Genomic DNA, 27,966 nt, shown 5'->3' with positions numbered 1-27,966 from the left:
CTCACTGCCTGCCACCGTGGTGGAGATTGTCACCGTGCCATGGGTGAGGCTGTGAGTCCTGTGTCACCGTCCCATGGGTGAGGCTGTGAGTCCTGCACCGCGCTGTGCTGCGGTTGGAATGACAGCGAGATGGGATGGGTGGTCACTGCCCCTCTGACTGTGCCCTGTGCCCCACCCCAAGAGATGTGGGGGTCCCTGCGGTGTCACCAGGGATGCCCTTACCCCGCTGTGCCTCTCCAGGGCCTGACCCCAGCGTGCTGCCCGCCGGCACTGCACGTCCCCACCTGCCAGCGGTGCCAGCCAGGCCGGGGCTGATGCAAGCGGCGTTCCCGGGCAAGCCCGGCCGCTTCCCAACCGGCTGGGGCAGCCGGACCGGGGGAGAGGCGCGGGTGTGGGGTCCCTGCAGCGGTGCAGCGGACGCCGGGCACAGGCAGGGCGACACGGCGTCTCCCCGGGGCGCTCCTGACCCGCCGGACCCGCTCGGGGAGCGGCGCCGTGGGTTGGCAGCTTTGGCTGCGGTGCAAGAGGTGGGGCTGGCCACCCCTGCCACCGCGGCGCCAGCCCTCCGTGTCCCGGCATCGCCTCTGCGCAGCGGGCCGCGGTGCCACCCATGCAACGGTGCCACGGCGCTGCCCGCCCGGCGCCCGCGGGCAGGGCAGGGGCGCTGGCACCGCGTCCTGGCAGCCACCTGGCTTTGCTGCCATGCAGGGGGGTTTTGGCGTGAGCAGGTGGGGATTGAGGCCACGGTGCAATGTGCTGGAGCAGGGATGTGAGTGGGCTCCCTGAGGAGGGATTCCCACGGAAGTCAGAAGCTCCGGGTTTGGGACCCTGCCCGCTGCCTGCCACCGTTGCAATTCTGGCTTTGCTGCCTTTTAATTACCGCCCGCGCCAGGCCTGGCCCTGCGTTCCACTTCATTACGTGATTGCGATCGGGGCCGCTCCTCCCTCCCGGCCGACTCCAGCGGATAATTAGGTGTGTTTTCTCCCGCGTGCAGACAGACACTTAATACAGCTTTAATCACCTGCTCCAGCCGCTCCCACCCACCGCCCTGTGCCCGCTGCTGCCGCTGCCCACAGCCCGCCCAGCCGGGTAATGACAGGCTGTGGGTGCCCAGTGGAATGCCCGCTAATAACCCCCGGTGCAAATGCCCGCTGCAGGTGCCCAGCGCAAACAAACACCCCCTGCGAGTGCCTAGTGAGTGTACCCATTGCAACAGCCCTGTGCCAACACCTCATGGACATCCCCGGTGCAAATCATGGAATCCTGGAGTGGTTTCAGTTGGAAGAGACCTTAAAGATCTCTTTGTTTGACCCACCTGCAGTGGGTAGGGACACTTTACACTGGACCATGTTGCTCCAAGCCCTGTTCAACCTGGTCTTGAACACTTCCAGGGATGAGGAATGCCCAGTGCCAATGCCCAGTGCCCAACCCTGATGCAAAGGTGCCATCAAATGATCTGTGCGAACACCCGGTGGACATCCCTGGCGCGAGTGTCCCATTCCAATGCCCAGTGCCCATCCCTGGTGCCAATGCCTGGTGCAAACGCCACCCAGGCGAGGACCTGGCATGTCCTGGGGTGCTGTGGCACTGGCAGGCGGCGCTGCCCGGCTCCCGGCCGGTTTCTCTGGAGCAGGCGGCCGCCGGCTCCTCGCAGGTGTAGGCACAGACTCCGCGGCACCCGAGCTTCTGTGCGGCGGGCGCGTGCCAGCACACTGCTGTGCCTTGCGAAGGTAGCAGCCATCTGCACTGTGATAAAAAGCCCTGAGGATGATAAATAGACAAGTAGCACTTTTATTGGATTGCCGTTCCGAAGCAGCCACTTTGGGTTTGGCACGGCGCTAACGACAGACTCGCCGCACGCTGTGCCCAGCCGCCCCGGCCGGGGGAAAGGCGCTGCCCGGCAGCGATGCCAGCGCCCGCCTGGGCACCGCTGCTCATCCCAGAGCGATCCCCCTGCCTCATCCCCCGTGGTTTTCAGGAGTGACATGGATCTGCGTGACCCGGGATGTGGCGGATGCAGCGTGGCTGGCTGTGGGGCAGGAGTGGGGCTGTCCAGCTGGCACAGCGTGGCACAGCGTGGCACAGCGTGGCACAGTGTCCCAGCTGCCGTGCTGGCCTCGGCATCACCTGCACAAAGCAGCTTGTTTGTCAATAATGGAGCAGGGAAAATTGCACCCGAAATGCCTCTCGGCTCTGCTTTGTGCTGCCTTAATGCATCCACCCCGGAGGTGCCGGCTCGGCAGCGGCACAAAGGCTGCTGGAAGGGAGGGGAGGAAGGGATGGGGAGCTCAGAGAGGTTCCAGGGGGGATTTACTCCCCGCTGGCCCACACAGACCCTCAGCACCAGGGTGAGCGGGCAAAGACAGGCTCTGACCCATGTGGTTGGCACCATCATGCCCCCACAGCTTGGTTGTGCCTGATGCCAGGGATGTCAGCCCAGTGGGATTGATCCCAGAGGGATGTGAGTCTTGGGGACAGTTTTGTGGGTGGGACAGCATTGCTTAGTCCTCGCCCAACACTCCTGCTGCTGGGAGCAGGGAGTGGGGTCCTACCAAACATCCCCATCTCACTGTGCTGGGACATTGCTCTGGCCCTGGGGATGTGATTTCCAATTAATTCCATGGCTGCAGTCACCATCACACCCTGCCCGTCCCACTAGAGCCCTGACATGGAGGTGACACTGGATTTTGGGGTCGTGTGGGAAAAGCGGTGACCTCTGGTCACTGGTTTGTCTTGGGGGACACCGGGGTGGCTGTGAGTGTCCGTCTGTGTCCCCCTGAGGTGTCCCAGCTTCTGCAGTGGGATGGAGCAGCTGGGGACACCATTTCAGGGGATGGGACAGCACAGACTGAAAACCTCAGTTCAGGGATGCTACAGGACACGACAGCTTGGGGACACTGTCACAGGTACAACAAGGGGAGGCTGGGCTGCCAGCACAGGGACTGGGGGTGCTGAGGGGGGGGTGTCTGTCCCCACACCCTGCCAGCCCCCACCTGCAGCTCAGGGGCCGCATGCAGCTGCCTGCCCGGGCGTGCATGCCAGGAATTTGGGAGTGCAGGGGGGGCTGGCTGCCTCCGTGCCCTCTGACCCCCGGATGATACAAGCCCTCTTCTGTTTCTCCTCAGCCCGCCGGCGGGGTCAGCCTGACGGCTGGCGCTGGCTCCCTCGCCGCGATAAAACAGCTCGTCTGTCACGACACAATGGATCCGTCAGGCTGCTGGCACGGCCCAGGGGACACGGCCCCCGGCGCTGGGTGGGTGCTGCCGTGCCCCTTTGAGCTCCCCCAGCCGTGGTGGGGCTCCCCAGGGTGTTCAGGGTCTCGGCAGAGGGGTAGGGACAGGAGCCAGGTGTCCCAGCTGATACCCCTGCCAGCCCCTGCTCTGCCACAGGGAGATACAGCCCCGTGCCCTGGCTCCCTGCCATGCCCGCTGCCCTCACTCCTCACCATCCAAAAATACCTCGGGAGGCCCCAGCATGAAGTGCCCCTCATGCAGGGGGCGTTCCCGAGGGAATTGCTCACCTTCATCCATCCCAATCCCGCTTTCCTCCTGACTTCAGGGTCTTTTTATCCAATTTTGCATCCTCAAAATTGGGACCTCAACATCCAGGATGCTGATGGGTGCAGGCTGGGCTCTGCATCCCACTGCAGCACCACCCCCTGGCATGGGTGCAGGACCCCCCCAGGACCCCCAGCCCCAACTGGGTGGTTTTTGAGAACTCAAAAGCGTCTCCAATTAGGAGCAGCGGTGCCGCGGCGCTCTGGCGAGGCACTGGGGCTGTCACTGTGCCGCCTTAATTAGCAGCGCCAGGGCAGGGGTCAGCACAGCTCGGCGGGCTTGACAAGGCTGCTATCAAGTGCAAGGAGGGAGGAGGAGGAGGGAAGGGAGAGAAAAGCAAAGCTCCCCAACCCAGGACCAGCCTGGGCGGCGGGGAGGGGGAGGATGAGCGCGCCGGAGCCGCGCAGGCAGAGTTAAAAGGCAATAAAATGGTCGCTGTCACCCGCCGGCGGCTCAGCACCGGGGCTGTGCCTCCCGCTGCCGGGGTGTGGGACCGGTGCTGGGCCCCCCCAGCAGCCTGAGCACCGGCCTGGGGAGGGGGGCACGGGACCCTCGCCATGCTGGAGATGAAGAGCTGGTCGTCTTTGCTGCAGAGCCTCAGTAAGTGATGGGGGTGGCGAGGCTGGGGCTGTGGGACACCCCTCCTGTGGGGACACCCCTTCTTTTGGGGACACCTGCAAGGTCCCCACAAGCTGTCCCCTCCCTGGCCCCACCGTGCAAGGGGAAGTGGGTGGGTGGCACGGCCGGGCCGAGGGTCCCGCACCCCCTGGCCCCGCGTGCCGCCCCGTCCCCTCTCCGGCGTCCCCGGCCGCAGGGTCAGCGCCCGGCCGCGGTCAAGCTTAACCTCTGCCCTCACCCTCCCGACCTCCAGCCCTGTTAAAAAGGGTTTAAATGCCAAGTTATTTGATAGCTAATCCCAGCTATCCTGGGGGCAGCCCCGGGCTTTGGCACTGGGAATCGCCCCGAGCCGGGACCCTCAGGCGGCACCGCCGGCACAGCCGGGGTTGCACCGGGGCTGGAGGTCAGGCAAACGCGCCGATTAAAGTCCGGCGGGTGAAAAGAGCTTAAACAAATCCCAAATCCCTCAGATGCCAGATGAGGCTGGTTGAAATTTGCTCGGGAGCCACTGCAGGGAGGGGGAGAGACGCTGGAACTGGCAGGAGCACTGGGAAGGCTGAAACTGGGAGCACTGCGGGGGCTGGAGCTGTGTGGGTGCTGGGAGGGTTTGGGGCTGGGCAGGGGGCTCAGCTGGTGTTGTGGGGGCCAGGTCGGTGTTGGGGGACCTGTGTGCCTTCCTGCCCTACATCCCTTTGCTGCTGGGCCAAGGAGAGACCAGCGTCAGGGACCCCCTGTTTCGCCATCATCTCCCCATCTTTGCACATCTCTCCTCCAAAATGCCACTTGTGGGGTGCCAAGGGGAGACTCAAGTGAGTGGCCTCACTGCTGAGCAGTCACTCAGCCAAACAGGAGCAAAAATTCCTGATTTTTGCCCTTCCTGGCATCATGACATGGAGGTGCTCACTCATCCCCAGGGCTGTGCCGCTGAGGAGGTCATGGGTCCCTGGCCTGCTGTGTTCCTTGCTTTCCCTGGGGATAACATGTCCTGGAGGTGCCAGGCTGCAGCCTCACATCAGCTGGGATGGGATGGAACTGAAGGATAGGATGGAACTGAAGGATAGGATGGAACTGAAGGACAGGATGGAACTGAAGGACAGGATAGGAACTGAAGGATAGGATGGAACTGAAGGATAGGATAGGAACCGAAGTGTTCTCAGGTAGCCAGATCCTGCCATCCTGTTGTGACACCATTAGGGAAACTGAGGCAGGCACAACCCGGAGGTACTGGTGTGGTGGGACCTATGGGGTGGGATGGAGTGGGGGCTGTGGATGGGAGGCAGCCAAAGGAGGAGGAATAGGGAGACAATTCCTGGTGGCAGCTGGGGCTGGGGTGGCCAGACAGGCTCTGTCCCCTCAGTCCTTACCTGTTGCCCGTGGCCATGAGTCCCCAAAGAACTGTCAGGGCCAGCTGAACCCCAGCCCAGGGACGGAGGTCAGAGATGCTGTGAGGAGCCACGCAGACCCCCAGGCCTCCCTTAACTGGGGAGGATGGATGAGCTGCAGGAAGGGCTGGGGAGCCCTGTGCTCCTTGCCCAGTGGGTATGGGATGCCCTGTGCCCCCCTGCCAGCCTCTCCATTGTCACCTCGCACCTCCATTGCAGTGCCCATTCCATTAGGGGGGTGCACCCTCCTTCACACCCCCTCGGGAGCACTGGTGACAGCCCCAAATCGGGCAGCTGGTGGCAGGGTGTGCTCTGTGCAGGGACCATTGGCCTCCCCAGCTCTGTGCATGCCACATTCCACATCCCTGCCCACCAAGGGTTAACCCTGCAGAGGCAGGATGCCTGCAAGCCCTCGTGCCAGTTCAGAAATGAATGTTGCCTTTAATATACCATCCTTCAATCCTTATCTCTCCTAATTTATTGGACATAACTGGTTGCGCTGATGGATTCGTGGCTTAGACCTTGGCTTCTAAATTTCAGCATTAATAATCTGCCCCTTCATTCTGCTCTCCAGATGTCTTTCATTTATCTGCTTATTCAGTAGGGGTGCAACCTCGCGTCCTCCGTGCCAGCGCTAATGTGGCCCGGTGACAATAAATTTGGACTTGTAATAACATGGCCAGATGAATGAATTGACCTCTTGGTGACTGTCACTCCCAGCCTCCCCCCTGATTAGGGACAGGGGGGCCCCCCTAACAATTGATGCAGGCATCGACCCCCTCCTCCTTGCTTTTTTTTTTTTTTCCCCCCCAAATTTGGGAAAAATTGCGGGGAAGCAGATGAGGGGACCGCTTCATCTTTAATCAGCTTTGGAGCAGGGTGAGAGCAGCCAACCTTAGGGAAATCCTAAAAGCAGGGAGCCCTAATAGGGCCCCCCCAGGGGCTGTGACCCCTCACCCGGGTGGGGATGTGTCAGTGCTGCCGGGCTGAACCTGAACCGGGCAGGTTGCACACCTGAGAGCGTGCGGAGGAATGTGTTTGCTTAATTAATTGGCGGCGGGAGCGCGCCGGGGGTGTAAATCTAACGTGGGCCTTGGCAGCCTGCAGTGCTGCGCACGCAAGACTAGACTTTAAATAAGGGTGCAATTATTGTTTGAATAATTGACGAACAACGGGCGCGCATCGGCGCTCAGCCTAATGGGCTTTGATCGCTCGCCAGGGCCGCCCGGCGTGCCGGCATCCCGCCCATGAAGGATGTGAGGGGTCCAGCGAGGGGTTTGAGTGGGTCACGGTGGGAAATTGGGGTGCTGCTCCCCTCTGGGTGGGTTTATGGGGCAGATGGAAAAAGTGGGGTGTTATTCCCCACCCGCCCCGGCCGACAGCGCGGCGCCGCGGGGTCAGCCGGAGAGGAGGAAGAGGACCCTGCACGTAGCAATTGATTTAAATCATTTTAGAGAGGACCTATGGAAAATAAAAAGCCTTTAATCACATTTGTATCCATTTCCAGCCTCGGTAAATCAATTTGGATTGAGCTGGGTGCCACGGTTACAGCTGATTAGCGCGCGGCGGATGGGGTCAAATTAATGCTAGCTGGGTTCGCTTAATGGGGTCACCGTTGTGAGCATCCCTCCTCTGGGGCACTGCGGTGAGGAGGAACATTTTGGTCCTGTCCATGCCACAGGGAGCTTTTCCAGCAAGAGAGTGCCAGGATGTGAGCTCCATGCTGCTCCGTGCCTCAGTTTCCCCTTGCACATCAGCATTAAGCACCGCAGAGGAGCCAGCCAGCAGCACTGAGGATATTTAGGGGGATATTTGGGTTGTCCCACCTTCCTTCCCCGATCCCACCGTGCATCACCCACGTGTCAGAGCCACTCACGTGTCCTCCCCCCACGGAGGAGCCATAAACAGGTCCCTGCGCCCCGGTGCCGGTTAATTTGTTTTCAATAGGTTCCAATCAATTAAGCGTGGTCCTGGCGAAGGGAAAAGTGCCCCGGTAATTGGTGAAAATAAATCACTCGGCAGAGCCGCGGTGCTGCCTGGGAGCCTGGGCTGCGTGGCACTGTGGGGATGGGGACCCCAGGGATGGAACCCGCTTTGCCTGTGGGATTCCTGTGGGGTGGCGTGTGATCCACTGGGAATGGCGTGCTGGGGAGCTCCCAGCTCGCTTCCTTCGCGTCTCCCTGCCTGCCCTGCCTGCTCCCTGCACCCCGGGGCGAGGGCGATGCCTCCCTGCCTGTCCCCACGGTGGGGAGCATCCCCCCCATCCCTTCACCCGCCTCCCCCAGCCCTGCCCCAACCGGGGCTGTAATTACCGCACGCTGTGCTTTGATTGCTCCATTCCAATTAATTAAACCCGGCGGTGACCCAAATTATGATCCCTTGTCTTGTCAAGCGCCGTATTTTTAACCTTAACTGGCTGGGCTGTGTTTAGATTTCCAATCCGGGCAGAAATGTCACCCGGGGAGAGTGACTGGCGTTGAACCCAGCCTTCCCGTGACGAACCCCGTAATTAGAAACCCTCGTGTCCCCGAGACGGGTCTTTAAAGCTGTCAGAAGCCAAGATCCAGCCATTTGATACAAGACTATCATTAGCTGCGCCCAACCTATTAGCTGCAGGTAAATAACAGGCTGTACCGGAGCCGGGGAACAGGCGGGTTGGGGAATTGGATGGTTCTTAATTAGGAGAAGCGGTGCGAGGGATGCTTTCCCCTCTAATTGCCTTCGTTAGCAGCCTGGGTATGTGTCCCTGTGCCTGGATCCTCTTTGCTGGCGGCTCCTGTGCCCCATCTTCCCATGGTGTGCCCATCCCACCTGCTGGCCCGGGGATGGGATGGGCACGGTGATGGGGAGGCAGGGCCGTGAAGCCATTTCCCAGGCTTGGATAGGGATTGATGGTCTCCGGTCCGAGCGGAGGATAAATCTGGGCTTGCCGCCGCTTTCCGAGGGCTTGTCTGGGTGACATATTCGGTTGGTTTGAATGTCTGGATGGAAAATCAATCACCGGGGCTGTTTCCGTCCCCCCTTTCGCGCTACGTTTTAATTTGCCAGGCTGCAGGGTCCGTACTCCGAGGATCCATCTATATTTGTGTCAAGTGCCGGCGTCTTTGTCTCCCTGGTGTGGAATCGTCCTTCCCAGCCTGGCACACTCTGCCCTGGGCACGGTGCTGTGGTGCACGTGGGCACTGGGGAGGTCTCCAACCCTCCTGGGGTTTTACCTGATGTGGAGCTGCCCTCCTTCAGCAGATAGAGGGGCACGGAGTGTGGGGAAACTGAGTCACGCAGTCTGCTCCAGACTCTGCTTTCCCTGCTGGATGGATGATGAGGATCCCATCCTGCTCTGCCCTCCTGACAGCAGGAGGACCCCCCATACCCAACATATGGGGGGGTCAGAGACACCCAGCAGTGCCACGGCAGCGGTGCCGCCCGCCTGGCCCTCGCCGGCCTGCCCCCGCCTGATCCCTCTCCTGCAGACGCTCTCCCTGACACCGGCTGACAAGAGCCATTTCCAAGATGGATTGATTCAATTTAGCACCGATTTTTTGCCGGGGATGGTGACGTACGGCTCCCCAGCCGGCGCTGGGCGGCACGTGACTCCCCAGCGCCCGCCGTCATTAGAGCAGCTCAGCACCGGCTGCTGCAGCCCGGCCTCATCCTGCCCTGCCACGGCTCCACGAGGCTCCCACAGCCGGCATTCCCACCAGGATCCGGCCCTGGGAGTGTTGGGGTGGGGAGGTGCCCAGGATTGTGGCAGCTGGTAGCCAGGGAGGCTGTTGGTGGTACCCAGGGATGCTGGTGTTGGTACCCAGGGATGCTGTGGTGGTACCCAGGGATGCTGTAGTGGTACCCAGGGATGCTGTTGGTGGTACCCAGGGATGCTGTTGGTGGTACCCAGGGATGCTGGTGTTGGTACCCAGGGATGGTGTTGGTGGTACCCAGGGATGCTGGTGTTGGTACCCAGGGATGCTGTTGGTGGCAGTCAGGGATTTCCAGCAGTACCCAGGGATGCTGTTGGTGGTACCCAGGGATGCTGTTGGTGGTACCCAGGGATGCTGGCAGCAGTACCCAGAGATGCTTGCAGTAATGCCCAAGGGTGCTGGCAGTGGTACCCAGGGATGCTGGCAGCACTACCCAAGGATGTTGATGCTGATAGCCAGGGATGCTGGCAGTGATATCCAGAGATGCTGGCGGTGGTACCCAGGGATGCCAGAGCCGCTGGTGAGGCTGCGCAGGGGTGATTTTGTTTGTTCCCTCGTTTTCTGGGTTTTTCTCCAGGCTTGATGAGTATGTCTGGTTCTTTCTCGCTGTCTGTCTTCTCTCTCCTTCCTTTGGAGGCAAATGGCTGACTGATTGCTTTTCATCTCCCACTCTGAGGAGCTGTAAGAGCTACTTTATACAAACATCAATTACAGGCACGTAATAAATTAAGGCTCCCTTACACCGAACCCATTAGAGTCCACTCTCATATCAAAGCGCTCCCATCACACACGGATTGGGGTGGAGTGGGGGGGAGGAGGGAGAGGGAGGAAAATGTCTTATTAGCCGGCAGATTGTTAGCAGAACACTGATTTAATTGTGTCCCTGCGCCCGAGCGCGGGAGGAGGGCGGGGGGGGTGCAGAGGAGGGGGCACCCGGGGCCTGCCAAAAAAAGAAATGCCCAGGGATTGTTCCCTTCCCCGAGGTGCTGGGGGGCCACCTCTCTCCCAGGCTTGTCCCCGTGCCAGCGCTGGCTGCCAGCGATTCTCCTGGTAACGGCCCAGGGGGCTGCGTTTTGGAGGTGCCCCCCACCCTGGCAGGCACCGTGCCAAGGAGGAAAGCCCAGGGGTGGGTGCCCACCCTCCTCCTTCCCCTACCACCTTTGGGGTGCCACCTCCAGCGCCCTGGCTTGATGGGGTGATGCTGAGGGCTGCCGGGGCAGGGGGAGCGTGGCAGCTGCCCGGTGTCCCTGTGTGCCAGGGCCTTGTGTGCGAGTCCTGCCATGGCGCAGTGGACACTGGGGCTGGGAACTGCCCCAAATGCCACCCTGTGCTTTGATGGCACATCGGGGTGTGGAGGTGGCAAACCAGGGGAGATGGGGGGCAGGCAGGAGGCGGGGAGCAAACTTCCCTGTAGGACAAAGGCGGCTGCATCCGCCAGCAGCTCCCGCTGCCTCTGCCCGCGAATAAATAGCCTCCAGGCTGTCAGTCTGGCACTACCCCGGGGCTGGAGGCTCTTGGAGAGGAACAGAGCCCGGGAACAGCAGGCATGGCTGGAGCGCTGCCCGCCGGGGCTGTGCAGGCGCTGGCACGCCGCGCCGGCGCGCTCTGCCCGGCCGGGGCTGCCTCCCAGCCTGGCATGGCCTTGCCACACATCCCTCAGGGTGGGCACGGCTCCCCGGGGCTCTTCTGGGTGCAGGGGCGTGCTCAGGTGGTGTGGGGGGTGTCCGTGGATTGTGACACACGGCAGGGCACCGAGGTTGTCAGTCCTGCAGAGGTGACGCGCGTGCACGTCCTGTGCTGCATCGTGCACGCCTGTGTGAGTGCACACGCAGGAATCCATCCCTGTCTGCTGAGGGATGCTGTGCACACGTGTTTGTGCTCACACACACACACACACACCCCTCCCAGCACACACACAAATGCACACCGAGCTCCTCTCTGCACGCTCCGTCCCAGCTGTGCCTCCCCTTTCCTGCACACCCGAGGGTGCGGGCTGGGGGTCCTGCTCGCCCCCCTCCCTTCCAGGGCAGGTTTTATCTCCCGGCCTGCTCCCTGCCTGCTGTTCCCTCGCTGCCCTCTGAGCCTGACATTTACATATTAATATTTTCCAGGGAGGCAATGCGTTGCGGTGCAAGTGTCTGCATTGTGGTTGCACATAATGTAAAGTGAGATAAAGCGCCCGGCTCCGCTATGAATAACTGCAAATGAAAACCCATGTGGCCATAAAAGCCTTCACATTTGCCCTGTCAGCATGTGGTACATCGGCTAAACAACTGATTTAGCTTTTCTCTTTTTTTTCCAAGGTTTATCACCACTTACAGAGGACATGCTCTTTGTGTACTGCCTGTCGCTTTCTGCTCAGCTTCCTTGTCACTTCCCCTCGGCGTCCTCCCAGCCGGGCCCCAAACGATGCTCTGCTCCTCTAAACTGCCCTGACAGCCCCTATTAGCTTCTGGCCGAGTACAGCTTGGCGCTGCTGGGGCTATTTATCTCGCCGGCACAGAGGGCTGTTATCTATCACCCTCGCTCCTCATGGCCCCGCTCCTTCGCTTCTGCTGATGGCAGGGATTTGGGATGGGGTCCTGGTGGGGCCTGGGGGCAGCGAGGGGACCTTGGAGCGCTTATCCCTCCTCCCAGAGCGGCTGGATCCAGCCACTGGGCTTTCTTTTGGCCATGGCGACTCCTCATCCTGGTGCTGCCGTGCTCGGAGCCCCTCTGTGCCAAGCAGGATGCGGCCAAAACCGCTTGGGATAAGCTGGAGAATTGCTGCCGCTCCTGGGTGGCGTGGCTGGTGCCATCCCCGCTGCGGTGGCCCCGGGCAGGGGTGATGTCCCTGCAGGACCGCTGGCTGCCGAAGGTGCCGGCTTGGGTGCCAGACCTGAAATACCGGGTGGGGAGGGAGCAGGAGGGGTGGTGACGCCGGGGAGCGGGACGAGCAGCTCCGTGCGGCGCCGGTGGCGAGGGGGCAGGACCGGGGTCCCGCTCGGTGCCCGCAGAGCTGCTTGTGCCTGGCCCTCTGCCAAGGGCGCTGGCACCCAGCCGGCCCCCGGCACTGCCGGTAACCAGAGCTGCCTCCCCTCGCTGTTATTTCAGCAGGTGGGGGCAGATCGGTTTACAAGGCCAGGGAGATGCCTATCGGTCCCCTGCCGCCACTTCGTCCCCAAGTCCCTGTTAGCAGGGCTGGACATCAGCGGTGATGCCACCAGCACCAATGGTCGCCTCTCCTGGGCACACTGCACTGGCTGGTGCTGGCAGAGGGACCTCAGTGTCACCAGCACGGTGGGCTTTGCCCCTGGCTGCCCCATGCCACCACCTCGGCTCGTCCCCTTGAGTCACACCGGCAGCTGGGAGGTCATGGCAGGTGCCAGCGAGGAATTGTCCTGCAGGGCCAGCCTGGGCTGGCTCAAGCTCTGCGTCACCCCACGCCCTGCCCGGGGTGCCAGCGTCCCTGGGCACCGGGCAGGACCTGGGGGGGCCCTGACCCCCGGCATGGCTTGCATCAGAGCGCCAACAGAGCGTTGCACAAGTGTTTTCTGTCTCAACCTGCCCCTGGCCGGCGCTTGGGGAGGGCTGCGGGGGGCCGTGGGTGGCAAGCGGGGGGCCAGGGGGGTTGTTTACAGCCACGGAGCTTGTTTCCTTCCACCTGCCTCGGGGGAAGCAGTTAGCGATTTGTTAGTCAAACCAGACGAGCCTTCCTGGAGCAGCTTCCTGCCAGGCTCAGTGCGGCCCAGCTGCCCTGCTGGTGTGGTCCCCGTGTCCCCTCGCCCTGCCGTGCCCCCCGCCGCAGCCAGCGCCCCACGGGAGGCGTGTGGGTGGGATGTGCTGAGGCTCGGCAGCCTCCGGGCATCGCCGCTTGGTGTGGGCACCCCCGGAGCAGCCTGCGTGGGAGCTTGATTGAAAAAACAGGGTGGTGCTCGCTCCGGGGCCTCTCCCCAGGTACCTCCAGGGAGGTTGTGCTGGCCGTGGCAGAGTTAGGGTGCGTTGGCAGGGTGGTGAGGTGGAGGGGTGCTCTCCAGGGAGATGTTTGGGTGCTGCGTGATGCGCTGAGCAGCGCTGTGACGAGGGCCACGCGTGCCAAGGCCCGTGCACTGACCCCCCTGTGCATCATCCATGACGAGCCACGTGTCGTGCATCGTGTCCCACGTGCCACATCCCTTGTGGCCGCGGCGTGCCGAACCCCACACGCGGCACATCGAGCGTCACACACTGGAGGGAGTGCGTGCTGAGCACCGTGCGCTGACCCCCACACACCACATGCCAACCCCCAGGTATCCTGCACACCTGGGTGATGTGCCAGGCCCCCTGCACCGGGCACTCGGTGCATTGGGCCACCCCAGGTGCGCTGCACGTGTGCCACGCATGGCGCATCCCGCACGCGGCGCATCCCGCACGCGGCGCATCCCGCACGCGGCGCATCCCGCACGCGGCGCATCCCGCACATGGCGCATCCCTCACACGGCTCATCCCGCACGCGGCTCATCCCGCACACGGCGCATCCCTCAGGCGGTGCATCCCGCACACGGCGCATCCCTCAGGCGGTGCATCCCGCACACGGCGCATCCCTCAGGCGGTGCATCCCGCACACGGCGCATCCCTCAGGCGGTGCATCCTGCACGCGGCTCATCCCGCACGCATCCAGCCCCGCTGCCCTGACCCTGCGGGACCCAGGCCCATGCAGGAAACTGGAAGTGCCAGCCCGCGCCCCCTCGCTCACCGAGTGGCGCCGGGGTGATAAATAAGGAAGTTAACACCCAACCCGGGTTGCTAATTAGCGTTTAACCTGTACTAGCAGTTAACTACAAAAGGCAGTCATTTGTTCCGGGGAGCTGGTAGAGTAGAAAGAACGAAACATGGCCAATTTTGTTCAGGATGAATTAAGACTTGCAAATGTAAAATGAGTTCATCTATTTAATTAAGTAGCGGCAATATGGATGTTAAATTAAGTTAATGGCAGGCATGCCAAAACAAGGTTATACAAATCTTGTCCTGGCGGGGTGGGTTCCGGATCCGACCCTTGGATGTGGGGCGCTGGGTGGGCTGGTGGCCCTGGGGACACCCTGCTGGGCTCCTCAGGGATACAGGGAGAGGGAGATGGAGGTGGAGGGATGAAAAAACAAGGCAGGAGGAAAGGCAAAGCCCGTCTCACCCAGCGCCGCAATCTTATCAGGGCTGAACTTTACTCTCCCGCTAAAGATATAGGATACTTTAGGGACATCGGAAAGAAATAATAACCCTCTGATTTGTAGCTCTTGGGCTCTGGCAACCGAGGGGGAAGGAAGACTGTCTTCTGCCATTACCATTTTTTGTATGAACTATTCCCCAAAGAAATCAAACCCTTGTACAAGCCCTCCCGTGCGGCAGCCCCTGCTCCGGCGCTGACCCGAGCCGTACGGATTATCACCGCGCATCGCAGCCGGAGACAGGAACATTCATTAAAATTTGAAACACAAATGGAAAATTGCTACTTGAAGCCTCCTTGCCGGAGAGCCAGCCGCTTGATCAGAGACCTCATTAATGTATCTAATGTGTAAGGAACAATTAGACTTTTCAAAGACATCCTTTTCCCAGCCAGGGGAAAAAAAAACAGAACGCCAGAAGCAGCTTGAACCACCCCCCAATCCAAAGCAACCCCAAAGCTGCCCCAAGGGATCGGGGTGCACAACCCCACAGGGAATCCACGAGCCGCCGGAGAGTCTCGGCTCCATCCCGGCACCCGAAATGCCCATTTCTCCTTAAGTTAGATGGCGAGGAAAGTGGGCTGATTAAAAAGCTGATTTCTTTTCCCAGCGACCGGCGGGGTTTTGCCATCCTCCCGTAATTAGCCGGTTACACGGCCGTATGTTTTATTTATGAGCCGAGGGCGGAGGGAAGGGGAAGCGGAGGAACGACCGTGCCCTATATATCTGCAAATAAAACACTTCATTTCCCTCCTGGGGAATGTCACCTCGAGAAACCATCGCTTTCCTGCTCACTGTCCCGTCCAAATCGCAGGCTGTAAATGGCTTTGTGGGCCTGGCTGGCGCTCAGATGGGTTTAAAATATGGATTTATGTCTTTATTCTGCATAGTCAAAGGTCAACAAGAGCAGGAAATCATCACTGAGCTGCTTATTTACGATGGGAGGCGACCGCTCGCTCCTCTTGATCCTGTGTTCCCCACTGCTGGATGGTGCCGGGCTGCAGGGAATGTGGTGGAGCCCGTGCCTCAGTTTCCCTAGAGCAGGCATCCCTTGGATTTGAGCATCCTGTGCTGGATATGCCCAGCATGGCCACGTCCCATTCTGTGAGGGGACCTGTGGGGAGGCCGAGCATGCCCAGGGAGGGCTGTCCTGGTGTCAATCCCCAGGGAGGGATGTCCTGGTGGCCATCCCCAGGGAGGGATGTCCAGGTGGCCATGCAGGATGCCCATTCCCAGGAAGGGATGTCCCGGTGCCCGTTCCCAAGGAGGTGTCCCATCCCCAGGGATGCCCGTTCCCAGGGAGGGATGTCCCGGTAGCCATGCGGGATGCCCGATCCCAGGGAGGGATGTCCCAGTGCCCATTCCCAGGGAGGTGTCCCGTCCCAGGGATGCCCGTTCCCAGGGAGGGATGTCCCGGTGCCCGTTCCCAAGGAGGGATATCCCGGTGCCCGTTCCCAAGGAGGGATGTCCCGGTGCCCGTTCCCAGGGAGGGATGTCCCGATGCCCGTTCCCAAGGAGGGATGTCCCAGTGCCCGTTCCCAAGGAGGGATATCCCGGTGCCTGTTCCCAGGGAGGAATGTCCCGGTGCCCGTTCCCAAGGAAGGATGTCCCGGTGCCCGTTCCCAGGGAGGGATGTCCCGGTGCCCATCCCGGTGGCCGTGCGGGATGCCCGTTCCCAGGGAGGCATGTCCCGGTGCCCGTCCCGGTGCCCATCCCGGTGGCCGTGCGGGATGCCCGTTCCCAGGGAGGGATGCCCGGGTGCCCATCCCGGTGGCCGTGCGGGATGCCCGCGCGGCGTGTCCCGGCCGTGGCGGTGGCGTGGGCAGGGCTGGCCCCGCAAGCTGCGCTCTCATGCTTTGCTAATCCCGCCTGGCACCTGCCCCAGCTCCCGGCGGCTCCTCGCGAGCAAAGGCACCAATTAATCCTCCCGGCGCTCGGGGAAGTGGGTCAGGCTCGTCCGGCTCTCCCGCTAACGAGGGGCGAGGCACGGCGTGCCCAGCCGCCTGCTCGGTGGCCGGGCCGGTGTCTCAGCCGCTGCCCGGAGTCCCGCGGGGTGGTAAGTGGGTAAACTGAGGCAGGGTGGTCACCCCGCGGGGTGGTAAGTGGGGAAACTGAGGCAGGGTGGTCACCCCCAGAGCGGGGCCAGCCCAAGGGGGTGGCGGATAATTCGGTTGGGGATGTCGCAAAGGGTCGGGGTTTCCCAACGGGGCTGTCCCCGCCGCTGTGCCCCGGTTTCCCCACGCCGGCCAAGCAGCGGGTGCTCCTGGTTTGGGGTGTTGGGGTTTTGGGAGGCAGGGCGGGGAGCGAGGGCAGGGCAGGCAGGGCGCCCCTTTGAAGTAGAGCCCAACTTCCAGGAGTGAAGCAATTCTCGTTTGCATAATGAATAAAAGCAGCGGAGGGGAGGGGGGAAAAGGGGGGGTGAAACCCCAAAACCGGAGCTGGCAGGCAGGTTTGCCCTCCCCCCTCCCTCCCTCCCCTCCCTGCCTGCCCGCTCCCCCAGCCGCCTGTAATTACAGGTTTATTGCCTGCACAGCTATTGTGTAATGACATGTTTGCAAATTAATTTTTACGGCTCCTGCCGTGGGGTGGGGGGAGCAGGGGAGGGGTCCCCCGGTGCTTGCCTGAACCCAGCAAATCCAACCCCTCTGCAAGCGGGGTGGGAATTGGGTGACGCGGTGACTCCAAAGCTTTTCCCAGCCTGGGGTGGGGGGTCCCCATTGCACCCACACAAGGGGGGGCAATGGGTTTGGGGCACCCGCAGGTGTGTGACCCCATCCGTGGCATTATAGAATGCACCAGTGGGATTTGGGGGGATGTTTGGCCGGGGTGGGAGCAGCAGCACCCCACGGGTGGGAGCAGCAGCACCCATGGGTGGGAGCAGCAGCTTCCAGCGCCCCACAGAGCACAGGGACACGGGTGCTGCCTGGGACACGAGCGACGATGACTCAGGGGACGGGCCAGAAATACTCCCAGCGCCGATCTTGACAGATGTAGGTTAGGAAGGAAGAAAAGACACAATAATAATCCCCCGACCTGGAATCGGGAAAGCAATATTTAACGGGGGAGGGGGGGAGGAGGAGGAGGGTGCAGGTTTGCACAGGCTCTGTCTCTGCCGAGTGGGATTTTGGGGAGCACAGCCGGCGGGGTGGGAGTGCAGGGATACCTGTGTGTGTGTGCACACATGCAAGTGTGCACAAGTGTCACAAACCCCCTCCAACCATCCAGCGGGGCTGGATAGGTTTGGGGTAACCCTGCGACCCCCGTTTTCCCCGTTGTGCCCACGCTCTGGTGGAGCTGGGGCAGGCAGTGGGCACCTGGGAAGGGCTGGCTGGGTTTGGGGATGCCCTGTGACCCCTGTGCCACCCACATCCCCACACCCAGTGCAGGCAGCGACCTCCTGGGAATGGCTGGGCGGATTTGGGGTGACACTGTGACCCCCATAACCCCTCTGGAGCAGGCGGGGGCCCACCTGGGAATGGATGGATGTCTTTGGGGTGACACTGTGACCTCCGTGCCCCCTGTCCCCCTGTCCCTGCAGGCAGCGGGCGCCTGGGAATGGCCTGTGTGTCTTTAAAGCTGTTTGAAGGGCTGCCCATTATCATACAGGATGTGGCTTCTCTTGCAGGGGCGAGATATCGCACGTCGCCCTCGTGAACTTTGGTGTTAAAACCGGTTTGGGAAGAGAGGGACGGAGCTGGGTGGGGGCGCGCTGGGAGCGGGGTTGATTTTTGGGGAAGGGGGGGGTCAGAGGCGCGTGTAGCACTCGGGGCGCGCTCCCGCTGGATGCGCGCTCCCGGTGGATGCGCGTTCCCGGTGGATGCGCGTTCCCGCTGGATGCCAGAGACGCTCCCCCACCTCCCCTCCCCTCCCCAGCCCGTCCCCTCCTTCCTCCACCCCGCCTCGCCCGATCGTTTGCTTAAAGCAAATTAAGCCGGGCCCTCGTTACTATGGTGCAGCCAGGATCTCCAGCCTCCCTCGCGCTCCCCTAATAGCATTTATTAGCCCTATTTGCCTGCGAGCATGTCTTCCCGGATCTGCTAATGCATCAGCGGACAGGGGATGGGGGAGATCCTATCGGGCGGCTCATTACAGCCCCCGACGCCCAGCGAGGCCGGCAAGGGGGGATTTAGGGGCTCAAGAGGGGATTTTGGGGCGGGGGGGGCAGCAGGGGCTTTGCTCGCCTGCCTTTTGTGAAGCAGCTCCCGGCGGGCAGGAAAGTTGGGTTATTTATTGTTTTATATCCTCCTGAAGCGACCGGGGAGGGGGGAATTGCGTTCCTATTTTTATTTTATATATACCTCTTCCCCCTCCGCCCGCCGCACCGGCAGCTGTTTGAAAACAGAAAAAGGCAAGAAAGAAAAAATTAAAATTATTCCGTCTGTAGGCGAGGAGGAGGAGCGGGGGGGTGAGGGGGAGGAAGGCTGCTCCCAGGGGTGCCCCGGGGGTTCACCCCCTCCCCCGAAAGCACCGGGGCCAAAGGCTGGAGCCCGGGGGATGCGGAGGGCGCTGGGGGCGAGCAGCTGCCGGCCGCCCTCCTGCCCCGCTCCCCGTCATTAGGGGAGACAAATCTGCTGTCAAGGAGCCAGATTTCCAATTTACCGATAATGATTCTTGCATGAAAATTGATCGAGAAGCGGGGGGGGGGGGGGGGGGGGGGGGCAAGTCTGCCGCCTCTCTCTGGCGCAGCCCGCGGGGACGGACAGACGGACGGACGGACACCGGCTCGCAACCCCCGCGTGGGTCACCCCCCCACGCCTCCATCCCCCTCCTCCCCACTGCACTGCACTGCTCAAGGGGGTGCGTTCCCCGCCGCCCGCCGAGGGTCCCACCGCCTCTTCATCCTCCTCCTCCTCCTCCTCGTCGCTGCTTTTTGTGTGCCTGCGGTTGGCAGCTGGGGGCTCAGCGGCAGGAAAACCCCCGGGAAGGCGTCACGCGTGGCAGCCAGGCTCCTGCCCTGGCCCCGCCGGTGACAGCCGCCACCGCCACCCTCCGCCGGCGCCCTGGGCTCGCTGCTATTTCAATTTTTATTTTTCCTCCTCCCCCCACGCACTTGATTCCCCCCGCCGCTCCTCCTCCTCCTCCTCCTCCTCCTCCTCCTTCTCCTCCTCCCCGCTCCACCGTATTTTTTCGCCTCTGGTTTATTTTTCCAACCCCCTCCGTGTGGCTTGGTGCTAATTTTTGGGGTTTTTTCTTTTTTTTTTCCCCTTTTTTTCTTCTCTTGCTTCCTGACACATCCTCCTCACGTTGGCTCTTTTATTTTTATTTTTAAATTTTTTTTTTCTTCCTGGCTGCAATGGAACTGTAACATAAATCATGTTTGGGTTGAAACCACCTCTCTATTACTTACCAGGTAAGGCACCGAGCGATGCTGCCGCCAGCCCTCTGCACTCCCTCTCCCCCAACTCTGGGGTCTCCCCCGGGGTCCCCCTCAACCCGGGGACTCCCCTTTGTCCTCCCCAGCCTGCGGCAGCCAAGGGCGATTTGGGGGTGAACTTACTTTCTTCCAGCACCTTAAAAGAGGTTTTGGGGTTGGGGGAAGCGAGGAGAGGGGGGAACAGAGAGCCCCGCACGGCACTGCAGTGTTTCGGGGTGCTTGGGTCCCCCTCTCTTCTCCTGCTGCCACTCCCTCGCCCTGGGGGTTTCTCCCTCTCCCCGAGGAGCCGGGGGCGTTCTGGCTGAGCTGGGATGGGGAGAAATGCGGGATGTGCTGTGTTTTGGGGTGCCAGCCTCCTCACTGCCAGGCGCAGGGATTTGGGGCACCAAAGTTTGCTGTGCCACCCCAGCTGGCAGCTCCGGCCCCTTCGGCTGCCGCCGAGGGAGGAGGATCCCCCCGGGAGGGTTTGGGGGGCATCAGTGGGGTTGGGTGTGCTCGGGGTGAGAGTTTTGAGGGGGCTTTGGGGTGCTTAAGGGTGGGAGCTGGCGGTGCTCCGGGTGTGTATTTGGGGTGCGCGCCGGGGGTTCATTCTGGGCACGCTCAGGCTGTGATCTCGGGGTTCACGCTCGGGGTTGGCACTGGGGGTGTAGCCTCAGGCTGGGAGCCCCGGCCGTGAACTCGGGGCGCTTTTGGGGCGCTCTCCCGGAGCTGGGGAGCAGTGGCAGGGCGCTCTCTGGGGCTCTGTGCCCACACGTGGCCGTTCCCCCGCGGGTGGTTGTTTGTTTTAGGAAATGGCTTTGGCATGTGGCCCTTCTTACCGGGAAGGGCGGCCGAGGGGCACCGGGGTGGAACTGGGGGTCCCCCCGCTCTGCGAGGAGTTGTGCTGTGACATCCTCTGCCAGCACCGTGCCATGCTGGGGACGTGGGTGACCTGCTTTCCTGTGGCAGCCTCCCACCCTGCTCCGACCCTGAGCCCTCCTCCTGTGGGCTGTGGGGGTCCTGCTCCCCGTGTTCCCCCCAAACACCATCACCTCCCTTGTTCCTCGTTCTTCTCCGCTGCCTACAGCACTCCTGGGTGATTCCTGCCCGGCCTCGGAGCCCTCCCTTGTGGTGGGCACCATCTGAGGGCTGCAGGTGCAGGGAGATGGGTTTGGGGTTGGCTTTTTTCCCCCCTTAAATTCCATATTTAGCAGGCGCCGGTCGAGCCGGGGTTCCCGGCAGCAGCTCCTGTTGCATGAAACTTCTGGTTTTGCCGTTGTGGCTGATGCACTAATTCCTGCACCCTGGCAAACCCTGCTCCGGCCGCTCCCCAGCCGCCTCGGAGGAGGGGGAATAATAAAATCGGAGGAGAAAAGCGAGACGGAGAGGAACATGGAAGTGTCAGGCTCAAAGCGAGGTTTAAAGCAATTAGTGGGGATGGTGCTGGAGGCGCTGGCACGCAGCAGGATCGCTGCCGGGCGTTGGGAGATGCCGGTGGGCCAGGTCGGGTGGGAGCAGATGGAGACACGGGAACCTTCCCCCGCCCCGGGCTGGTGGCGGTGACTCAGCGGCTGCTGGGGACTGTCACCGCCTCGGGGACTGCCTGCCCGTGGCCCGTGTCACACGCTGCTCCTCGGTGCCTTGTTCCCCGAGCTTGGCTGGCCCGGGATCCTGCCGGCTTCTCTGTGTCCCCTCTGGTCACCAGTGCTGCTGTCCCCTCTTGTCACTGATGCTCCTGTGCTCTGTATCACTCTGGTTCCTCCTGTATCCCTCTGGTCACTGATGCTTCTGTCCCTCTTGTCACCAGTGCTGCTGTCCCCTTTTATCCCTCTGGTCACCTCACCAATGCTCCTGTCACCTCTGTCTCTGTGGTCACTGATGCTTCTGTGCCCTTTTTATCCCTGTGGTCACCGATGTTCTGTCCCCTGCATGCCTCTGGCCGTGAGGCTGGATTTGTGCCACAGGGCTCAGCCGGCTGCCAGGGGACACCGGGCGCTGTGGGGACCTGCCAGGACAGCCAGGGACAGCCAGGGCACAGGGAAGGAACCCCGTTCCCTGCTGCTCCCCATGGGAGCCCTGCTCAGGCTCCTCTTCCCTGGGACAACGTGGGTGCAGTTGTCACCCTACAGCCGGTGTCAGTGTCCCTCGGGGACACCACCCTCCTCTGGGGACAGCAGCACTGCTTGGGGACACATCCCCGGAGATCCTGGCATAAGGGTGACACCTGGATACACACAGCTTTTTGGGGGCTCCCCCTCGCTGTGAGTGTCCCCAAATGTGGCGAACCCCCATGTGCCGGCGGGGCTCCCCGGCGGGTGCCGCGGGGGATGGCGGTGGGTGCCGGCAGCGGATGCTGCTGACTCAGGACCTTCCCAAATCGTTCCTATTTTTATGCCGGGGCCGGGAATATTTAGCCCCTGGATCAAAGCAGATGGAAGGAGCTGGGTGATGCCGCGTAAACAGCCGCTCGGCGGGTGCCGCTGTGACTCACCGGCGGCTCTCGGCAGCGCCGGGCGGGAACAGCCGCCCCCGGGCTGGGTTTGGGGTGCTCGGGGCTGAGCCCCGCTCTTGGCATCCCCCCAGCTGGATCTGGGCTTTGGGGATACCCTGCCTCATCCTCGCCGGCTGTGGGGTCGAGGGGTGCACGGGGAGGTGTTGGTGGGGTGCTGAGGGGGGCTGGGTGATGCCGGGGTGTTCCAAGGTGTGTTGGGGTGCAGGGAAGTCCTCCTGTCTTCCTCCCTTGCCCACCCCACCATCTTCCTCCTCCTCCTCCTCCTCTCGCCAGTCCTAAATTCGGTCGCCATGGCAACCATGTCAACCACTTTCCAGCTTCCCCGTGATGGTTTGAGGAGGGGAGGGGGGAAAGAGGGAAGCCAGGGGAAGGGGGGGACTGGGGGCATTGCTCGGAGCTTGGGGGGGGGATGCTTCCCAGATGGTTTTTTCCTGCTGGATCTTGTCTGGCAAGTGAGGCCAGTGCCAGCTCAGCGTGTGCCAAGGGGTCAGGGGGTCCCGGCCTGGGGAGGGGGCTCCATCACAGCCCCCCAGCTCTGAGTGGCTGGGTGGGCACCCCAAAAATCCGGTGCCTTTCTGCAGCCATCCTGCTCATGCCATAACCCTGCAGGCACACGGGATATCAGTAGCCACACAGCCAGGAGGGGGGTGAATTATTCCCAGACACCCCCTTTTTCCTTCCTTCTTCCTTTCTCACTCCCCTCCCCACCGTAATCTCTTTATTCCCAGGCTAAACCCGGTTCCTGATGGTTTTACAGGCAGATTTGCTGGTAGCTATATAGGACAGGGTGCAAAGCCAAGTGTCTGGGTGGGTGGGTGGGTAACGCATTGGCATCACCCCAGGGCGGGTGGGCACCCGGCTGCTCCCCAGGAACGGCTGTGCCAGCACGGAGCTGCCGGGGGAGAGGTGGAATCACCCCGGGGGGAATTTGGCTGGCGATTCGGGGGCACCCCCACCACCCAAACCCCGGGGGTGCAGCAGCGGGCACCGCTCACCTCCAAACCCCCCAACCGCAGCGCGGGGTTTTGAGGGGGAGCAGGTGCTGCCTTTCTCTCCGGCGTGTGCCCCCCTTTTCCCTCGCCTTGGCACCGGCTGCCGGCACCTGCCGGGATGCTCCTTGGCACGGCGGCGCGGCACGTGCACGGGCACCGCCGGTGGCAGCCGTGGGGGGAGCGGGGCCAGCCCTGCCCCGAGCCTGGCAGCGGGAGCATCCCCTCCCTCTAATTTTATGACTGATTTTTAACTTTTATTTCCCAATCGCTGCGCTTAATTAAGCCCAGGCACTTCTCGCCGCCAGCCCGACGTGGGGGATTTATGACTCCAAACCCCGCTGAAAAAACCCCTCTGACAAATTCTTCTCCCAGATCCCAGATTCAAAGTGGGGGTGACACTCCAAACCCCCCCCTCATCCCTTGCAAGATGCTCTGAGGGGGAAAGACGGCTGTGCTTCAGCATCCCCAAGCTTCCTCCTTCCCCCCTTCTTTTAATAATAATGCTTTAAAGATGTTTGACATCTGTAACAAACAGCTGGCATCCTGTTATGGAAGAATGTCCTTTTATTTCAGAGCAGGTTGAACTGTCATTAATAGTATAATTAGGTGATTATCGGCGTACAGCAGAAAACTGCTTAATTGCACAGCCAGCTTTCCGAGGATCCCAGCTCCTTTATTGCTGGATTTGTTTTAGCCGCCTGAATATTTTCCCACTGTTTTGTTGGGTTTGGTTGTTGGTTGGTTTTGTTGGTTTGGGTTTTTTTGGTTGTTTTTTTTTTGGGTTTTTTTGTTTGTTTTTTGTTTTTGTTTTGGTTTTTTTGCCACGTTGATGATTATTATTTTTTAATGCGTGTGACAGCTGGGGGAATGTGGCAGCACGGGGCTGGGGGCGGTGGGGGGGACACACGCCAGCGCTGGCGCTGTTCTTCATGTGTCCCCCCCTCTTTCCAGGTCCCCAGGGGGTTTCATTTTAACCCTGTGTGTGCTGGAGTTGGGCAGAAGGCGTTAGAGGTGATGTTCTGCTGGGTGCAGCACCCACGGCTGGGAGCTGAGAGTTATTTGAGGGAATAAAGGAGATGTCTTTGTCGGGGAGCAGAGCCATGGCACCTGCTTGGAGGGCACCCATCATCACCCTGGGCACCCTTCACCCAGCCCTCCCTGCTGGGACCCTCTTTTTGGAGCTCTGCATCAAACAAACCTGGTTCCCTGCGCTGCCACCGTGGTGTGGCTCCATCACCATCCCCACCCTCATCCCTGTCCCCGGGATGTGTGGGTTTTGGGGGCACAGCAGCTTTTTTTTGGCGCCTGCCAGACAATAGCGCTTTGTATCTCCCCCCGGTGCCGCCAAACACACACTTGTTAGCGCCGCAGCTTTGTGCTGTAAATTTCCATGGAGTAATTACGTCTTAATTTATGATAATCCCGGGCGGGCGGTGGAGGGGGGCAAGCGCCAGTCAAGTTTGGAAGTTGCCCACGGGTCCCCCGTGGTTCCTGCTGCCCGTGAACTCCACGGTCGCCCATGAACTTCTGCATCCATGGTGGTGGGGAGAGGAGCATCCCTGAGCAGGGTAATGGGGCTGTTCCCAGGGGTGACAGGGATTGAGGCCACCAGGCTTTGGGATTTGCTGTCATTTCTCAAGGCTGGAGTGTCCCCAGCGCCCTGTGTGCCATCCAGGAGCTCGGCATCACCCCGGGGTCATGCTGGGGTGAGTGTCCCGTGCTGTGTGTGTGTCCCAGAGCTGGATCCCCCGACAGGGAGACAATTTCTGGCTTCCCCAAGCCCCTGGCACCGCTCCGGACCCTTCCCCCTTCCCGGCGCTGAATGGCTCATCCCGCCTTTGTCTGGAGGGCTTATTACCGGCAAAATAGAGCCTCTTTTCCCTCGGCCTTCCCAGCGGGCAAATCAGATGCTTTGGCAATTTGTGAGGAGGAGGATGGGGAGGGGAGGAAGGCTCTCATCACCCAGAGGGTGGCTGCAATGCTAGGCAGGGCGCTGGCATCTCTGGCACTGGTGTGGGAAGGGAGAGTGGGGCTCTCCAAAGGCACCATGGTGGGAATCCCGTGGGATTTGGGGAGCTTCCCTCCTCAGGGGGGTTTGGGGGATGCATGCATGGTGTCACTGAGCATTCCTGCAGAGCTGGGAGGTGCTGGCATTCTACTACCCGTGCCTGTGGGCACGCTGTCCCCTGCTCCAGGGTGGGATTTATCCCTGGGGAGGGATGAGAGCCGAGGGCTCTGCCCGCTGCACCTGCAGCAGGGTCCCCGTTGGGAGGCAGCGTGCACCCACTGACATTTGCCAAGCGTAAAAATTCAATTAATTCCAGCAGGCAGATTAAATATAAGTGAATTTTAATAATTTGCTCGAAAGGCTGAGGATTACTGTAGGCGAAAAGGAAAGATGCTGCTCATGGGGGCACGGGCTGGCCTTCCCAGCACTGGGATCACTGGTATTAATCACCCTAAATCCCAGCATGGGAAGAGAAGAGGGGTCGCTCCCCTTGCTGAGGTTTTGGTTGATCTTCCTTGCCGTGAGGAGTGTGCTGGATCTGTCCCACCAGTGCTGGCAGCGTGTCCCCATCCCCAGCAGAGTCTGTCTCTGGGGACATCTCTGCTCCTTCAAACATTCCTCGTTTTTTATTGTGGGAAACACCCATCAAGGCAGCCCTGGTGCCACTGGAGGTGCTCCCAGCCTTGGAGGAACCCAAGACCTCCACAACACCTCATAGCCCAAAACGTGGGGCACCGATGGGGAGCAGATGGCGCTGGTGTTGGGAAAATGAAAATCCACACATCAAATTCTCTGTTTGCCAGGGATAATTTCTTATCCCAAGGTAAAACCTGCGCTCTCTGGGCCGTGCTGGGCCATCTGCACCACCAGAAACTGCTGGGGGATCCTGGGGGTGAAGGGGGGACCCCCATCCTGCCTGGACCCCCCCATCCTGCCCGGAGCCCCCGTTCTGCAGCGGGATTGATGGAGATTGCCTGTGACCTTTGCTAGGACACGAGGAATTACCATTAATACTCCTGTATTTCCGGACTTTGCGCCATCCATAAATCTCATATCAAGCCGGGCGGGCGGCGTAATCTGCCAGGCGGCGTTATTAATGCTCCTTATTAATGCTTGTTATTAATGCCCGTTATTAGTACTCGTTATTAATACCTGTTATTAATTGCCTGGCATGAGCTGCCCCGTGGATGGGGTAAGGGATGGGGGCTGTGGAACCCCTCTCAGCTTTTTGGGGTGGATGCTGGGGGGGTCCCTGATGCCAGCAGAATCACCCACCAGCAGCAGGGCGCCCATCCCATTTTGGGGGCAGTTTTTGGCTGTGTCCCCAGTGCTGCAGAGGGGGTGGCACGAGGGATCTGCTCACCTTGTCCTGGCACTTCCCAGCTGTGTCCTGCAACCCCTTTCCTTGGCTGAGTCCTGGCTTCCCACCCTGCCAGCACCCCCTGCCCCTCTCTGCACTCCCCTGCCCCTCTCTGCACTCCCCTGCCCCTCTCTGCACTCCCCTTGCCCCTCTCTGCACTCCTCCTGCCCCTCTCTGCACTCCCCTGCCCCTCTCTGCACACCCCCTGCCCTGCCCCTGCCCCTCCAGGACCTGCTCCATGCAAGATCCAGCCTGCGTGAAACTCTAATCTCCAATTTTATTCGCTCGGCTCCAGCCGATTTGCATAATCCACATAATCACCCTGGTTTTAATTGCCTACAACTCTGCAGAAAGATCATGTGGTTAAGTGGTAAATCATAATTAGATAAATAATTGGCTTGGCCGCAGCAAGCTGCTTTGTTATACCTGCCATCTGCTGGGCAAGGGATCCTGCGCCCAAAACAATGCGCTGCTGCTGCTGCTGCACGCCTGCGCCAGCCTGGGGACGTGGGGGCACGGGTGTGTGGGCATGGGAGGGCAACCTGGGTGTGCCAGGCATTGCCCCCTCTCGGGCTGTGCCGTGGCTGGGAGCATCGTGCTGAGTTTTGGCAGCACCTCCAGGTGCCTGGCTCCGACCCAGGGGTGGCTCTGTGGAATGCCCGGTGCCACCGTGCAGTGCCCTGTGGCATCTGGGAGTGCCCAGTGCCGCTGTGCGAGGCTCGGTGGCACTGGGGAGTGCCCAGTGGCACCATTTAATGCCACTGTGGAGTTCCTGGCAGGGCCATTAGGTGCCCAGCAGGGCAGTGCCCAGCTCTCTCTCCGACCATACCCAGCATTCCCAGTGCAATTCCCAAATCTCCTCCAGGCAATTCCCAGCATCCCAGTGCAATGCCCAGTCTCTGCCAGGCAATTCCCAGCATCCCAGAGCAATTCCCAAATCTCTTCTCCAGGCAATTCCCAGCATCCCAGTGCAATGCCCAGTCTCTCCCAGGCAATGCCTGGCAGCCCCATGGAGTGCCCAGTGCCCCACAGAGGCACTGAGCCCCAGAAGACACCGGTGTGAAGGGGTGAGGGTTGTACCCCACTCCCCCCACAGCAGAGGGATCCTCAGCACGCAGCTGGCACTTGGATCTGGGCATCAGGAGCCAAGAGGAGCTGCCAACCCAACCCTGAAGCTGCAGAGGGGAGTTCAGGGCCCAGCAGCACCCTTGGGGCACGGGGGCTTGATTTCCCAAGCTCCCAGCTTCAAAACAGGGCAGAAACAAGGGAGAAAGTTGCTTTAAAGTAAATCTTTCCCTGGCTGGATTTCCT

General features: G+C 61.1%; 1 protein-coding gene across 3 annotated transcripts in view; it reads left to right on the top strand.

Moving 5' to 3' along the window:
* Positions 1-27,966, top strand: part of GSE1 (Gse1 coiled-coil protein) — a 104,538-nt gene that overhangs the window by 55,274 nt on the left and 21,298 nt on the right. Inside the window, exon 1 of one of the 3 annotated variants that reach the window (XM_030282225.4) lies at positions 19,603-19,780. The exons of the other annotated variants lie outside the window; for them this stretch is intronic. Coding sequence (XP_030138085.4) covers positions 19,744-19,780 — 37 coding nt within the window. The 5' untranslated portion in view covers positions 19,603-19,743. Of the gene's footprint in view, positions 1-19,602; positions 19,781-27,966 lie in introns of those variants that run through there. 3 annotated transcript variants of the gene reach the window in all.

The sequence above is a fragment of the Taeniopygia guttata genome, chromosome 11 (assembly GCF_048771995.1).
Source record: "Taeniopygia guttata chromosome 11, bTaeGut7.mat, whole genome shotgun sequence".
Taxonomy (NCBI): domain Eukaryota; kingdom Metazoa; phylum Chordata; class Aves; order Passeriformes; family Estrildidae; genus Taeniopygia; species Taeniopygia guttata.
This window is presented reverse-complemented; position numbering and strand designations above follow the sequence as displayed.